The sequence below is a fragment of the Citrus sinensis genome, chromosome 3, assembly GCF_022201045.2.
Source record: "Citrus sinensis cultivar Valencia sweet orange chromosome 3, DVS_A1.0, whole genome shotgun sequence".
Taxonomy (NCBI): Eukaryota; Viridiplantae; Streptophyta; class Magnoliopsida; order Sapindales; family Rutaceae; genus Citrus; species Citrus sinensis.
Genome location: NC_068558.1, coordinates 8,160,826 through 8,176,951, shown reverse-complemented (window position 1 = coordinate 8,176,951; position 16,126 = coordinate 8,160,826). Strand labels below are relative to the sequence as shown.

General features: G+C 35.9%; 3 protein-coding genes across 5 annotated transcripts; 1 reads left to right on the top strand and 2 right to left on the bottom strand.

Annotated features, from left to right (window-relative positions):
- Positions 1-224: 224 nt before the first annotated feature.
- LOC102624884 (phosphoserine phosphatase, chloroplastic) lies at positions 225-3,699 on the bottom strand. 3 transcript variants are annotated; one of them, XM_025099469.2, is made up of 9 exons: positions 3,489-3,699; positions 3,303-3,410; positions 2,751-2,863; positions 2,483-2,615; positions 2,287-2,394; positions 1,930-2,023; positions 1,133-1,282; positions 1,002-1,055; positions 225-474 (listed from the first exon to the last, which is right to left on the bottom strand). In XM_025099469.2, exons 3-9 carry the CDS (start codon positions 2,848-2,850, stop codon positions 349-351), a joined length of 765 nt encoding a protein of 254 aa, XP_024955237.2. In that variant the 5' UTR covers positions 2,851-2,863; positions 3,303-3,410; positions 3,489-3,699; the 3' UTR covers positions 225-348. The 3 variants fall into 3 exon arrangements, with proteins under 3 accessions (XP_024955237.2, XP_006477670.2, XP_024955236.2); XM_006477607.4 differs by having other exon boundaries at positions 2,751-2,982; positions 3,489-3,696; XM_025099468.2 differs by lacking the exons at positions 3,303-3,410; positions 3,489-3,699 and adding an exon at positions 3,144-3,296 and having other exon boundaries at positions 2,751-2,982.
- A 2,245-nt stretch (positions 3,700-5,944) lies between these two features.
- On the top strand, positions 5,945-10,856 carry LOC102617682 (respiratory burst oxidase homolog protein A-like). The gene is made up of 14 exons (XM_015529967.3): positions 5,945-6,704; positions 7,107-7,260; positions 7,383-7,431; positions 7,537-7,650; positions 7,751-8,137; positions 8,233-8,619; positions 8,705-8,800; positions 8,899-9,014; positions 9,099-9,201; positions 9,301-9,483; positions 9,584-9,715; positions 9,853-9,981; positions 10,095-10,173; positions 10,567-10,856. The coding sequence occupies exons 1-14, from the start codon at positions 6,389-6,391 to the stop codon at positions 10,674-10,676; spliced, it is 2,355 nt and encodes a 784-aa protein (XP_015385453.2). The 5' UTR covers positions 5,945-6,388; the 3' UTR covers positions 10,677-10,856.
- Positions 10,857-11,012: 156 nt separating this feature from the next.
- On the bottom strand, positions 11,013-15,659 carry LOC102624605 (ATP synthase subunit gamma, mitochondrial). Its single transcript, XM_006477606.3, has 9 exons — positions 15,316-15,659; positions 14,833-14,876; positions 14,541-14,693; positions 13,589-13,702; positions 13,358-13,485; positions 12,930-13,052; positions 12,703-12,822; positions 11,594-11,715; positions 11,013-11,367 (listed from the first exon to the last, which is right to left on the bottom strand). Exons 1-9 carry the CDS (start codon positions 15,411-15,413, stop codon positions 11,298-11,300), a joined length of 972 nt encoding a protein of 323 aa, XP_006477669.1. The 5' UTR covers positions 15,414-15,659; the 3' UTR covers positions 11,013-11,297.
- Positions 15,660-16,126: the final 467 nt, after the last annotated feature.

Here is a 16,126-nt window from a genome sequence, read left to right as displayed (position 1 = left end):
GTGAAGTGAATAAACAGTAATAGTTATTTATAGTGAATTTGTTTCCTGTTCCGTAAAGGGAAGAATAGTTTCCTAATCCTAAGTGGGATTGGTCAATCCTTTTCTGAAGGGGATTAGGAAACAGAAACAATAGTTTCCTAATTTGTAGTTACTAATTCCTGACAGTAGCAAAAAAAATTGGGAACCCACCAAAAAAAAAAAATTGTTTTGTATTTACACGTAACTGAAAATCAAATGCTGAAATGTTCACTGTTTCATTCATATTCCATATATGAGTTTTTTACACATTCCCTGTCACAATGAAGCAGTTGTGGGAATGGAAAGAATACGAGTAAATTACACAAGAAGCTAATCTAAGGAGTTTATCAGATCTTTGAAGTTAAGAACCAGCCAATCTGCTTTTGCTGCAACGGCCTCTCGAAGTTGTACACCACCGTAGCAAATAAACAAGTCGGCGCCTCCTGGTTGACGAGCCTACATGAACAAGACGATGAAAATTATATTGGAAAATCAACTTTGTGCTAATACAGAAGTACATTTCTTTATAAAACCAGGATTTGACATAAACTTCAATAATGTAACCATATGGACAAATATCGACCATAATAATGTAACCGTATGGACAAATAACGACCATAATAATAACCGTATGTCCGTATGGACAAATAACGACCATAATAATAACCGTATGGACAAATAACGACCATTGCAATTTTGCAGTCCGTCCCCACCCAACACCGCCCCCCACCACCCAAAAAAAAAAACCAAAAAAAGCAATTTTCAATACACTTCCAAGTCTATGTTAATGACACAACCTCAGGAAATGGAAACTTTAAATCAAACTTGAGCAAAATGAGGATGGAAAATGTTTTCTTGTATACATATGATAAAACACAACCAAAACAAAAATAAAAAGACCTTCAACTGTTTCTACCAATCTTGTCAGTAAAGGCCAGCTGTAAGTTAATGCCAAATTAAAGAGTTTAGATGAATATGCTAACCTCAAGATCAGTAGCTCCATCCCCAATCATGGCAAGTACCTTATATGCATGAGCCTGCGCAAAAGAAATAATTAACTTTGCTAGCAACAAATTCAGCGATCAACCATGAGTCAAACAGCTATGAGACTAACCTTCCTTATTTGTTGCACTGCAGCGGCTTTTCCTCCACTCCTTGAAGTAGGTTCATTGGCATCAAAACCCAGAAACTCCCCAGAACTCTTGAACAGCAGTTGGTTGGCAAAGATATTTTCAGGAGGAATCCCGAGGACTGATGCAATAGGCTTCAAAGTAAAATGCTTAATTATTAATCTTTAGCAAATAATTCCTCAATCATTCAGGTGCTGAAAGAGCAGAAAATAACCAAAGTACCAAATAACTATGGAAAAAAAAGGGAAAAATAACAGAAAATTACCATAACCATTGTTCTGAATACTTATGCCCCGTGTCAATAATGTATCTGTGGGCCCTATATACAAGTATATGAATCCCTTTACCATAATTATAATGAATGCATCCCGAGGATTGTGCTAGCATTAGAATAATTGCAAGTGAATATTTGAAAATTTCATGAATACACCTTAATTCTGTTGCTTTTGAACATTCCAAACTCTTCCAAGGTTACAATGCCATGAAAGCATGAAGCTCTTTACAAAAACACAGTTATCAATTTCAAGGCCTCTCCAATTAGAAAAGCTCTAGGAGGTTATCTGGATTACCTTAAACAACATTCAACTCTTTTCATTAAGAACATCCCATTTTAAAATGTTCAAGATCTATTATTCAAAATCAACACATTAAGGCAACATTACATACTTTCTCCGAGTTCATATTTTTTGACATTATTTAGAAAACTAAATGAAAAAACAGATGAATGCTTAATTTGAAACAAAGAATAAAGTAAAACATAGTCACATTATCAACAGCATACATTGATCATATGACGGAAGCCCCCAGAGATCAGATAAACATTCTTATTGTTAGCCTTCAGCTTCTTGACCAACTCATCTATGCCAGGTGAGAGCCTAAGGATTGAAACAAAGAAATAGTCAACACAATCAAACACTTGTAAACATTTAAAAAGGACAAAAAGAAAACATCATAAACGAAAAAAAAAAAAAAGGGCCATTGTGAACCATCATTGTAAAGATATGTTGTTCACTGATATTTTAGATCAGTTCAGTTCACCTAATACCTGGTTCTTTCTGTTTTGCAAATGTTAGCAGTGCACAATTAACAGAAGAAAGATACAAATACAGCATATAACCAGGATAGGAGAAAATCATACCTAGGGGGTCTCTTCTCAAGAAAATCCTGGACTTGGGACAATGAAGGTTTGAACAAGGAAAGTCTGGCAGCCAAGGCCTCCTCGAACGGAACAGACCCCCCCATTGCCCTGGCAAAAAACACAAAAATGAATTCTGTAAGACCATCCAAGAAAATCAAACATGAATTATTTTCAATGAACAAAGAGGCCAAACAACCTGGCTGTCCATTCCGCAACAGCCTTTCCAGCTCCACAAAATTCCGCAAGTTCATCAATGCCCTCATCTACACATACCGTGCTATCAACATCGAAGCACACCGCATCAGCAGTTCTCCACAGCTGAAGAACCTCTATAAATTTAATAAAGCATTCATCAAGATCAAGCACTGGACACAACTCGAAACTTTGCAAACAAATCACCAACCAAGCTTAACCAATTGTAACATATAGAACACAATAAAAGTTCAAAGATGAACTAATGATACCTTTGGAGGGCAGTGTGTTCTCAGAACGGCCCAATGCTGAGGCTTCTAATGGTTGCACTGAAGCAGCAACGGAATTGAATGATTTAGAATGCTTCATCATCCCAACTCGAGCTCTACATAAATTTGTCCTCAATTTCAATGAAAATTTCGGAATAAAAACAGAGTGTTGTTGTTTGTAATGAGCACCAATTGGAGAGATTTGAGATCTCACCAACCCCTCCATCAAATTAATCTGTTTCCAAAAATCCAATAATTGAAAAAAAATGAATAAAGAGATCTATAAGCAATGTTACAACCTATAAAACAAAGATACCCTCTGTTTTGGCAGCTAAAGAAATTATTAATTGAAAAAGAAGATATTTTGAGGCAACCCCAGAAGCGGATTTTAATTACCTTTTTAATTTCCAACAATTTTTCAATGAGAACACAAATTAAAAACAAAAATAAATTCCCATAATCAAGAGCAAATCAAGCTAAAGCGAAAAAAGGAATGAGAAACTAGAGTGTGAGTATGTATGAGGCTAAAATAGAGACAAAGTAATTAGAACTTACAACGTTAATTTTTGAAAGTTAATTAAAGCTTTTGGATCGCACTGTTGTTGGGTGCTGATGGGATATGTTCAGTGTCTGCCCACTCAGTTCTGTTTCTTTTTCCCGCAACTGCCAATCATAAAAAATATTTCATTTAAATCCAACGAGTGCCCATTACTTCGATGCTTTATGTTCTGATAAAATTACCTAAAAGTACTCGCTGGATAAGTTAATTGCATCCAAATGCCGCCCCCCCCAACGGCAGACGCAAGGTTGGTGAGAGGTGAGGGTATTATTGTCATAACAGAAAATGGATCATTGACACCAAACGGCGTTTAAGCAAAGCACTTATATTTGAACACCACTAAAACAAAAAATGGAATTATCGTTTGTTGGATAAAAAATAAAATAAATCCAGTTAGGGCTCAAATAAATTCAGTCTCTATAAAGTCCATGAAGAAGTAGATAAGCGTTCTAAATAAATCAACTAGGTGGTAAGGTTTCAAAATCTAAAAAGAGTCGAGATCCTAAACACTTATTTCAAGACAAACCATTTAAGATAAATCAACTACGTAATAAGGTTTCAAAGGCCAAAAAATATCGAGATCCTATGTTCTTATCCTAGACAAACCACCTAAGACAGACCTCATAAATTACAAGGTTCCTATAATACCTACATCTTAGTAAAAATTACCTGGGGATAAAACGCTTATTCTTTCAATCCGCATACAAGTTTGCATATCCATGTGTCAATCAACATGGGTACAAGAAGACAAGTATTGTCAAATGTCACAAGAACAATGACACTTGTCATTATAATAATTAGGATTCAAGTCAAATCAATTTCACCTATAAATATGCCGCTCATTCTCACTAAAAGGTAAAAAAAAAAAGAGATTCAAGAGGGGATATGATGACTTTCTCTCTCTCTAGTTTTCTTTCTCTCTAAATTTGTATTTCTAAAGATCTAATAACTAACTTAATCATCAGAGAGTTTACGCCGGTGAAGCCGGACCTTTGATCTTTTCTTGTGTTTGTAAAGTATTACTGGATAAAGACATTTTCATCGCCTAAGGAAGTGAACTCAGAGAATGAGATATAAAGGCCCATTAAGATCAGTTCAAATGGTAAACTCATCATTGTCAGATCCAATAAAGAGGAACCCCAATTCTAAGGGGGTTGTCTTTAGTTGGAACTTAGAATTTCCACATAATAAGTTGGGATAAAATTTACACAAACATTGTTTGTACTATAATATTGTACTATAATATTATCATTTCTATCTCAGTGATATCCTTTTGGTGGCTTAATATAATTTATCATTCAAGATAAATGTCTAATGTATTATTAAAATGTAAATAGAATAAAACATGTGAATTTTTTTATTATACAAATGTGGTGATTGTTATTACCATTATTTTGGATTTCATACATGTTGCGATTAAAAAATAATGAAATTAGTTAGTAAGGTATTGTATTAATTTAAAAGTCATACGATCAAGGATGATTATTAAAGTTAAGAGTTTGGTTCAAATTTAAAAGTCAAGGAATCGTGAGAGAAAAAAAAAATGAAAGAGATATATATTAGTATTTAAAAAAAAAATTAATTTTAGTATTTTGTTGACAACAACTTGAAGCTTTCAAAATTGATCAATACTTGAATTATTTGATTTGTCCTTTATCTTCAACCTCCAAAAGCTCTAAACAATTATTATCATTTCTCTAATACTTAAGTTAGTGCTTGGTTTACAAGAAAGTGAGGAGAAGTAGAGAAGAAAATGTGCTCAGAAGAAGAGATGGATAACAAGTCTCCTCCGTGTACAAATGAGAGAGAGAATATGAGAGTCGTAGAATGTCCCTCCAATGGTCCTATTCCTGATATGTTTATAAAGTGGGATTTATGGAACACGGGCGAAAAGAAAAAAATTCGTTAATGAAAAATAACGTACCGCTGAAATTATCTATTTTTAAATTTTCACTCCACCTTTTATAAAACGTCAACTTAAATAAAGAATTATTATGATATTATAATTTATCAATCACCAATCACCTATGCATATTTCGAATGAAAAAAAGAAGAAATCCTCACAATTCTTTTCACCAATTCTGCTCCCTATAATTCAAATGATCGCTGGTTTTAGTTGCGCGCTCACACACATGGGGTAATATGGAGCCAAATGTAGCTGAGGGCCTGAGGCCTGGACAATTCTTCTCCCCATAATTCAATTGATTACTGATTTTAATTAGTCGCATAAATATAAATGAAGCCAAACGTAGCAGAGGCCAGGGGTTCTGCATGCAAACCTAAACAATGTGATAATCACATGCATATTCATGGTGACCCTTAATGGTGCATATGCATGGGCAGAGAGGATACACATTGTGCTTTGTCACAAAAACCCAATCATATCCATGAGAATTTAGACCAGCTTTTCTTGAAAAACATACGCATGATGGAATCTGCTGACAAACAAAACCCAAGCGAGCAAGCATATGCAAAATATAATGCAACCCCACATTGATCAATAGCAATCAAAAGGTCAATTTCATTAATTTAAACCGAAAAAAACAGCTCATTTACTTCATTTCACAAGAAAGAGAAAATAATCAGTACTTAATTAGTTGAGAATTTGATCATATATTTATATGTATATTGTATTTTGCTAATATATAAATTGGCCCCAATAATTCTTCCTCTTACAAAATAAGCTTTCCATTTCCATGAATTAGCTTAATTAATTCTTCTCTGGAAGCCTATACTCTACCTGCTCTCACTTTACCTTCTCTACTCCTACTCCTACTCCTTCATTATCTTAAGAGCTTATTTATTCCTAACCAAACCAAATATACAAAAATATTCTGTTTTGATGCCCTACACGCAACCACCCAAATGATAAAAAAATTATTGAAAAGGGTAAAAAGGGAGATTGTGTGCGCTTTCTAATTTCTTTTTCTTTTGTTTAAGCTTACTTGCATTAGCTAGCTAGCTTGAAAATAACATGTCTAAGGACTCCTCACTTCTAAACTAACTCATCATACACTTTCTTTCCTCCCAAACAATATATTTATACACCATTTTCCCGGGAAAATATTGAAACATTAGAAACATGCATGCAGAGTCACAAGAAACAACTCTTTCTTCATGTTCTTCTTCTTCTTCCTCTTCTCCTTCATGCAGTGCTTGTGTTGTACCTCTGGCATTCTCTCCGGTTCAAGGAACCGTGACCGTACCATTTTCGGCCGGCTGGAACCGGAGATACCGGGACGCTAGTGGGGAGAACTTGATCACCAGTTTGGAGATCATTCCGCTGAGATTTACTAACCTTGAGTGGACTGACGTCGAGGCCCGGTTCGACCGGCTTGCTTATACCAAAAATGGAACTGAACCGGTGATCAAGTGGTCGGATTTTAGTTTTTGCATAGGTGAGACTAGCCTAACATTCTTTCTTCACAATATATATATATATATATACACACACATTTGAATTTAATCTAGTGAGTACTATTGTACATATTATGGTGCGTGACTGCGCGCGTGACGAGTTTTTATTGAAAAACTACAGCTCTATTGTAAAGCTCGTAACCTCTGAGTAGTCGCTAGATACATGATAACATGCGCAATTGCACCTACTGGATCATATTTCTAAAATAAATAATGAAACACAAGTTGTAACAATACAGCCCTATTAAGCACCACCTAATGACATACCCAGCTTATTTTTTATGAACAGTTTTTTATGATAATTTGCTGTAAGCAAATTAAAAAAACTATAGCAAAACTCAAATTGTTGTTATACATAATTGTTTTTCCCTCAAATTTTGTAGCCATGCAACAAACACCAGAATTTGCCAATGAGATTTTAAGGGCATTAAGAGGAAGAAGTGAATGGAAAGTTGATATCACCAAGAATGAACTTCGTGATTATTGGCATCGCATGGCTGGCTCTGTTGATTCAAGAATACAATTATTCTTTTACATGTAAAAATCGTCATCATTTAGCTCTTTTTTCTTTATATTTTTTCTTTTCTTTTGGATGGTTGAATTAGATTCTTAAGGGTTTTAAGGATTATAATTTTGTTTTTTATTGTTATTTTCCGCAGGTGTGATAGGAATTTCGATGGAAAGATAGATGAGATAGATATGAAGCAGGTTTATTAATCCTTCCATTTAGTTAATTTTCTTCATTAACTAATTCTTTACCAAATGTATGTTGGTTAAATATGATAATTAATTTGGTGGTGTCAACTTTGGCAGACTATTTTGGGAAGTGCCTCGGCAAACAAATTGTCAATGACTCATGAGGAAGCACAAGAATATGCTGCTTCAATAATGGAATTTCTTGATACTGAGAAGCGTGGCTATCTTGAGGTAACAAATCCCCATAAAGGTTATTTCGCGCTTTAACATTACCTGCGAACCAAATTAAGTTTTTCGTTACACATCTCTCATATTACGAGATCTGTCGCAGCCGCCTCAGCTGGATACTCTCTTCAAAGTAAGCTTACCACGGGCCTCATATGGTAGATCATCCCCTACTCCAGATGATCTTTATCATGAGCCAATGTCAAAGAATGAAGTCAGATTTCGGTCATATTGGCGCCGCGCATGGATAGTCTTGTTCTGGTTACTCATATGCGCTGTACTCTTTACATGGAAATTCATACAGTATAGCCACAGACCAGCATTCCAAGTCATGGGGTACTGTCTCAGCACTGCCAAAGGAGCTGCCGAAACCTTAAAGCTCAACATGGCTCTGATTCTGCTCCCTGTTTCTCGAAATACAGTCACTTGGCTTCGCAAGAAACGTTGGCTGAGCTCAATTATCCCGTTTAACGACAACATAAACTTCCACAAGGTAATCCAGAACATTTGTTATTAGCACTGTCTTAACTTGTGCTTTACGATACATGTGGTAATTGACACACATGTTTTTCTCGTTTCGTGTTGCAGTTGATTGCATGCGGTATAGTGGTGGGTGTTATTCTCCATGGAGGCACACATCTTGCTTGTGATTTCCCCAGAATTGCCGGCTGTGACCGTGTGCTTTTCCAGCAAACATTAGCCTCAGGATTTGGGCACCAACAGCCAACATACATGCAGATTTTGGCCACAAAAGAAGTTGCCACGGGAATAGCCATGGTCATATTAATGGCCATTGCATTTCCACTAGCGACAAAGTGGGCTCGCCGGCAATCGACTTTGCTACCGAGGTCTGTCAGACATGTCGCCGGATACAATACGTTTTGGTACTCACATCATCTGTTTGTCTTTGTGTATGCCTTGCTTTTTGTTCATGGCATGTTCCTGTTTCTCACCAACAATCCATTTGAGAAAACGGTAAGCATATGAGATGATAATTTGAAGAATTCTCGATGCAATATTTCCCCCTGTGGCATATATATAAATTAATCTCCTTATGCAGACATGGATGTACATTGCTGTTCCAGTTTTACTATATGCCGGAGAGCGAATTTATCGGGTAGTACGATCAGGAATTTACGAGATTAAAAACTTGACGGTATACTCAAAACTGATACAAGTCCAAGATGCAACTATTCCTGGTTTTATTTTATACTGACTTATTTAAGAAGTTTTGCTCCTGACTTTGATATGCAGCCGAGTTTATATCCTGGAAAAGTGTTGTCCCTCAAAATGCAGAAGCCAGAAGGTTTCAGGTACAGGGCTGGCATGTACATGTTCGTCCAGTGCCCAGAAATTTCTCCCTTCGAATGGTAGATATGACAAGCTAAACTTGTTTTATGTTCATAAATTTCTTTCGATGATCTTGAATTTTCATGTTCTCTCATGGTTTTCAGGCATCCATTTTCTTTAACTTCAGGACCAGGAGATGATTTCCTAAGTGTGCATATCAGAGCTCTTGGAGACTGGACTTACCGGCTATATGGTATCTTCCAAGAGGTATAAAACCGGTTTAGGAGGAGCACCAAGTTTCAAGTCTTTCAAGCACAGAAAAGCTTAAGCAACTGAATCAATGATAAAAATTATCTGTTTTTGCAGGAAATGTTAGGAGCAGCAAAGGGTTTTCCGAAAGTTTACATTGATGGACCTTATGGGGCTTCTTCCCAAGACTACGTCAAATATGATGTTGTTCTGTTGATTGGCCTCGGCATAGGAGCAACCCCATTCATTAGCATCATCAGAGATGTTGCTAATAATGCCCAGAAAGCAGAGTTTGATCAAGTAATATTTTCAGCTTGGTTCTGCATCAAAAAGAAAATATATACATATATAGCAACCCAGTTTCAAGGCCATTGACAATGTACATTCTGGCCATATGTAGGTCGCAGGCAGTGTGTGCAAGATTCCAAAGGGTCCATTAAAAGCCTATCTTTACTGGGTTACAAGAGAACAAATCTCTTTTGAGTGGTTCAGAGATGTCATCACAGAAATATCAAAAATATATCTAAAACAGGTAGATGCCAAGCACAAACACTTTTGTAAATTTTCCCAGAAAATTTCAATGCTATTTCGTTGCTATTCCCTTCATGCTTATTACTAGCATAGATCTCTTTTCTTCTAACTATTTGTTTTACCTGGCTTCTTGTTTAGCCTGTCATAGAGATGCATAACTTTTTATCCAGTGTATATCAAGAAGGGGACGGAAGATCAGCAATATTAAGTGTAATTCAAGCCCTGCATTATGCCAGAACCGGCATAGACATCATCTCCAAAACACCAGTGAGTATAATTCATAGCTAATACAAATACTTAAGTCTGGTTAGTGTTTAGGAAGATTCAGTGTTTTTATTTATGTAAATAAGCATTATGATCTTACATGATGGAGCTTTCAGATGTGGACACATTATTCTCGACCAGATTGGTTCAATGTCTTCTCCAAATTGGCAAGACGACACCCAGGAGAACGGATTGGTGAGACTAATACGTTTTCCTATTCCTCGTTAGGTTCAAGTAGATTAGTGCTATTATATAGTTCTACATTTTAGGTCATGGGAGAAATAAAACTAAATAAGAAAGAAAGAATTGCATATAAACTTACTCCTTTTAAGACAGATGAATTTATCAAAAAGGTTTAGCTAACAACTTCACATATTAGGTGTTAAAGGCTGTTGTAGCTGGAAAACTCCACTATCTTTAGAAAATTAAATGATAAAAAAAGGTGAAACCTAAAGCAAGTTCAAGGCACACTCATGATATATAAGCACTAGTACAAGCAGAAACTCAGATGAGTAGTGTTGTCAAGTTAAAAGGAAATGAAGATTTGTTGTTGTCATAACTACTATTAAAATGCTTTTGATGTGACAGGAGTTTTCTACTGTGGCTCATTACTATTGGGAAAGGAGTTGGAGGGATTGTGCACCACCTTCTCCTACAGAACCAATACAAGATTTGTATTTCACAAGGAGCATTTCTAGATGGTATTTATCTCTAGAGGCAAATTAGGAAATGCCAAAGCCACTTTTTTCTCTTCTGCCCAATAGGAAGCAATATTTTGTATTAGAATGATACGAAAGATACAAAAAATGGGAGTTAGATATTGTTCAGAATAAGGAGATCCAGGTAAAACTTGGAAACTACTCTAGTGTAGAACAAGTCTGCCAGAGTGATAATTATTATGTGATTAAAGAAATACTATATTCTCATTGATATTTTCTACCCCATCAGCATTACCGAACTTCTCCATCAGCTTAATCCAAACTCATGGATCCAATATGAAAAATCAACCAGCATCTGAACTAAAATGGAGTTGATTAAAGTAAAAACAGGGTCATAAAATCATTAACTTGCAGGGGCTGTTAAGTCCCAAACACCAAGCCATTTATGTTCACTTGCAAGGCACAATAATTGAGAATCAAAAACTATATTGAAAATATCGCAAGTATAATTGTTAATTCCCCAAGTTTTAACACTGGAGAGATTATTGGAGTAGCTCAACAAAAACTCTTATGAAAGTACCACATTGAAGTTTGAACAAAGCCTCCACCAAGGATTTATTTCGTCACTGTCAAGAAAAGTGAGCACTGTCGCTTTTGTAATCAGCCTTCCAGTGCTGATGCTCCAGATATAATCTCAATCAACTCGGTGGTGATAGATGCTTGACGAGTTCTGTTACAAACATTGAACAATATTATAGAACATAAAAAGTTACCAATTTCTTAGTTCTAATCCATAATATACATGTTAACCCCATTACCAAAGGATTGACCATGCTGGTTTTCCAAAACCATGCCAAACTACCCTTTTTCCAATCACAATGGCCATATATATATATTTTTTCTTTTTGTGTGTGTACGCATGCACATGTGAGGGAGGTAGAGAGAGAGAGAGAGACCTGTTATAAGTAAGAGTGAGGCGATCAAGCATTTCTCCTGCATTTCTGCTTGAGCTATCCATGGCAGACATCCTTGCCCCTTGCTCACTGCAGGCATTCTCCAACACCGCATTGAACATGACCTGATGGTATCCAGAAATCATTCAAATGTATGAGGTACAGAAATTAAAAATCTATTAATAGAATTGTCACAAAGGCACATTCATTGCAATTAAAAGTAATCATATATTAAAAATCTAAAAAATTATCTGTCTGCTATTCCATGGTCCTGATAACTTTTACAGAACCACCAGAAAATGAAATTCCAATATTTGAATTCTGTGAAAATTTTAGATTCACATTCCATTTTTTATTGTTTCACAAGGAGACAAACATATTCTATATATATACATATATATAGAGTTAGGTTCTAATAAGGGATCCCACACTTTAGTTATGGGATCCCAATTGGAGCCATTCAATTCAAATCCAATGGCTCTTAAAATCTGCACATGTTGGCCCCTACCACGTGTTTTAAAATAAAAAAGCAATTGAGTGGGAATGCCGATGCAGCAGGCAGAAATCTTTCCCAGCACCATCATGAAAATATCAAAGCTAAAACTCTAATTTTTCAAGTACTTAAATTCAAAACAAAGAAAAGGTGACCGGACTTGATATAAGTTAATATAAGAGGAGATTCTTGACGAAATACGGCTGCTAGACTAACAGGAGTCATCAAATAGAGAAGCTACTCAAGAGAATTAATCACAAGGACATGCATAAGATTCATAGACTTCAAGGTTAAACTCCTAGTCAATTATCCATTTATATTCTAGTAAATAGGCAATGATCCGAAGAATTGCAACCCGTATCACCAGATTATTTCCAACGTAACCACACAAGGATCACTTTCTGGAATTAGCTCTAAATAAATTTGATTCTCTGCTAGCCCTGCAGGTGCTCATTAATAGTTTTTGCTGAAAGTATCTTGTATCCTTGATCTCATCGATAGCAAAAGAAACAAAGAGAGCAGCAATACTCCAGAAAGGACAGCTTCTATATTGCCTGTCCATAATCCTCTGTATAGAGGCTGCGACAGACAAAATTTTAATTCAAACAGCTTGACTTACACAAGAGAATTGGAACTCAGCCAGATTTTGAAGTATTTCACCCTTTGTTTCACCGCCTTCAATTTCATAGGAGTCTAGCTCACCAAGCTTTCCCCCAGATTCGGCTTCTCTCTCCACAAGCTGCATTAACATGTCATAAGAAAATGCCAAGAAACCAAAAGCAAAATGCAGAAAGGGGGAAAATAAATAAAGCATTTAGAATCATTAAGATGAACTATTTAAGTCACCTCAGGCGATAATACAGTTGCCATTGTCGGCAGAAAGGAGACCACGGAATGGAACTTGCTATAGATAATCCTCAAAGCATCAAATTCTACATTCTTTAAGATATCATCTGCAAGAACGGAAACCTGAAAGCGCAAAAAAAAAAAAAAACTGATTAAGGCTTAAGATAAAGCAGGAACAATATGCTCCTGCAGTGGTGTTAATTGCATTATGTGAATCTTAAGCTTAGGGCTAAAATTTAGTGATACTAGCAAACCCGGCCACCAACTAGCACATGGGAAAAGCCATTCTAAAGCTCAAGAGACATAAAACCCAAAGCCAGAAGGGAACTAATCTTGCAAGAAAAATATGAAATAAGGAAGGAACACAAGATTACAAACAAAATAGTAATTTCCTAGTATCATGTGAAGATGAAAACACATTGCCTTACCTGGGTATAATTGAGAGGATTTTTCTGTAACTCAGTTATGATGAGTTCAATATCTTTCTTTGAGTCACGTACTAATATTGCCTTTGCCTTCTCTCCCAAGATGACGTATTTGTTTTCTTTGTCGGGACCTGCAGAAACAGAAAACATTTTCACTTAAAAAAAAAACCAACCTTACTAGTAACAAGAAATAAGCATCCGCAAAAATAGAATGCATTAGCTTGCAAAATATACCAGAATTCAACTTGTGCAAACTCTTGCTTATCTTAACTGCAGTAGAGTTAATTCCACCACATAGACCTTTGTCAGAAGAGATGGTCACAATAACATTCTTCTTAGCATCAACAGCTGCCATTTGATCAAAACCAAAAGAAAAAAAAATTAAATGAGGGCAACATAAACTAAGTAACAGAAAGCAATGGCAAGGTAAGAAAACGGAAAGCATAAGAAGAGATGCCATAATTCACCATGGATAAAACAAACTCTGAAGCAAACGATTTGTCAAATAATCAGGCAGAGAACCGTTGGTTCCAACTCCCACTTGGTCTTGGCAAGAGGCGGGCTAAATTTGTTTAGTTTTTAATTTGGAAATTTGGGGAAAGTTTTTTTATCCCTTCTTATAGCCTACACCGGAATTCCAGTAAATGTTCCCTTTCAATCCTATCTTCATAAATTGTCTCCAAATTTTAAAATGTTCATGCAGAAACAGAGAGAGGAAGAGGATAAGAATATTGCCATGCAATTGACAGCACACTAACCATGTTTCTCCAAATAGATGGGAAAAATTTCCCATGTTCTCCAAACCAAAGTACCAAACTGACAGCCACGCCACTAACTTTTATTAAGCATCCACTGCTAAAAGCTAGAAAATAAAATTTACCCGGTGAGGGCACAATAGGAACCATTTTACTCTTTGGTAGGTTAAGTTACCCACTTGGATTCCATCGGCCATAAAGAGGCCAGGAAAGGCCAGCTTAGCATGATTGGGAGTTCAAGTGGCTGAAAGTGCAAATAGGTCCATCCTATTTAAAAACGGGCCCCATAAGAGGATACCACACTCAGAAAGCAGCACAAACCCCCAAAAGAACAGCTGCCTTCTCAGAAATGTCAAAGTAAGTTCGACAGAGAACATACTAACTAAACTTATCTAGAATAAATAAATGCCCAAAGTTGCTAAGAAACGCACTGGGAGTGTCACCAAGAAGTGCAGTGAATGGCTGCCACAGACCACGGGAATTTTCAGCTTTAACTTGAATTGCTCTTAACTTTGAGGCTGCAACCATCTTCATAGCCTTTGTAATTTTCTGAATATTCTTAACACTCTTCATCCGGTTTCTAACTGCACAAGTAGTATGGGAATAACTATTATCAACCATTAAAAGGATCACTTGACTAAATGCAGCAAGAACGGGCATCCAACCCAAATACAAAGAAAGGCAATTAATTATTTGAAAAAAAAAAGGAAAAATAAGTCTGACCAATTTGAGTTGAAATAGACCGGACTCCCAGAGGGGCATCCTCCCTGCGCATTCAAGCAAATTTACTCAGTAATCCGTAGCAAAACAGCAGCAATAAGACTTCAGAATAAAACCTATCGAAGAATGAGAACTCATTTCTTCAATCATAACACGTAAACTTGTCCAAAAAATTCAATGACAGAACAAAAAGTTTGGTTCAAGCCAGATATATAAACAACTAGGCTTCTCAGCATCATTGGAACATGTTCATAAAAAACAAGCACAAGCAAAAACCAAAGGAATAAAATTAAAAATTAAGCGGTGTCTAATAATACAACCATTTGACAATGTACCACAAAATTATCTTCACAGCAAAGAAAAAAAAAAGTTTTTTTTCTCACTAATATTTGTAAGCACATAAGAGAAGTAAGTAAAAAAGTAAACCAATCGATAAATAAGACGAGATCAAAAGGTGAGTTTTGATTCAAAGGAAATAATTAATACTCGGAAAGGAAAGGGGATCTGATTGCGGCGATTGGACGTGGGGAGATGAGAGGGGTGGCGAATCGCCGGCCTTCGCGCCTCAGAGCAGCCATCGCCATTTTTCTGATGAACCGTCGTCGTAGGAAACCCTAGAAATATTTTATTTTGAACGCTGCAGATCCAAAGCTTTATGTTCTGTTTGGGTCGTGCGAGCTCAGGTGTCGAACAAATTTCACCTATTTTCACTTTTGCCGATTTGGGGACTGTAATGACCTGAAGGGGTTGGCGTGGTACGAGATAGATAACCTAACGGTGCCGTTTTTATCAGTTGGAAAATTTGATCGTGTTGATTTTATGTTTTAATTACTCAAGGTTTAATAAAATATTAAAAATAGAGACATATTTAAGGAAAAGAAAAGAAAATCACTAAGGTATATTTATAAATTATGTGACTGAGTTGTGATGATGTGCGATATTTGTTACCGGTATATGTGATTATTCGTATTATTAAAGTTTTGTATCATAAAATTAACAAGCGCGAAGATTAATTGGTATGAAACTATTTTAACTTAATTAAAATTCACAATTTGAGATTTGAGAATGCATTTGCATTAAATACTTGTTGGGAGAATTTTGTTACTTTAATGGTTATATCGAGCTCAAATCTATATTAATTGGGGCTCAATGTTATTTTCGAATATAAGATGATTTAATATATTAAAAAAATTTGGTATCATAAAAATTTGTTGTGTTTATAAGGTTGAGAATTGAGATAAAAAATTCATATTATGTTATATTAGATGAACAATCATGTGTTGGTTTCAAACATTAT

Excerpts from the sequence above, each read along its gene's own strand:
- LOC102624605 (XM_006477606.3), bottom strand. The coding sequence starts at position 15,413 with ATGGCGATGGCTGCTCTGAGGCGCGAAGGCCGGCGATTCGCCACCCCT. Across the intron at positions 14,877-15,315 it reads AGATCCCCTTTCCTTTCCGA|GGAGGATGCCCCTCTGGGAG; the intron begins GTATTAATTATT and ends TTGAATGCGCAG. Across the intron at positions 12,823-12,929 it reads CAACTGTATTATCGCCTGAG|CTTGTGGAGAGAGAAGCCGA; the intron begins GTGACTTAAATA and ends ATGTTAATGCAG.
- LOC102624884 (XM_006477607.4), bottom strand. The coding sequence starts at position 2,973 with ATGGAGGGGTTGGTGAGATCTCAAATCTCTCCAATTGGTGCTCATTAC. Across the intron at positions 2,616-2,750 it reads GAACACACTGCCCTCCAAAG|AGGTTCTTCAGCTGTGGAGA; the intron begins GTATCATTAGTT and ends TTAAATTTATAG. Across the intron at positions 2,024-2,286 it reads CTTGAGAAGAGACCCCCTAG|GCTCTCACCTGGCATAGATG; the intron begins GTATGATTTTCT and ends TTCAATCCTTAG.
- LOC102617682 (XM_015529967.3), top strand. The coding sequence starts at position 6,389 with ATGCATGCAGAGTCACAAGAAACAACTCTTTCTTCATGTTCTTCTTCT. Across the intron at positions 8,620-8,704 it reads ACAATCCATTTGAGAAAACG|ACATGGATGTACATTGCTGT; the intron begins GTAAGCATATGA and ends CTCCTTATGCAG. Across the intron at positions 8,801-8,898 it reads ACGAGATTAAAAACTTGACG|CCGAGTTTATATCCTGGAAA; the intron begins GTATACTCAAAA and ends TTTGATATGCAG.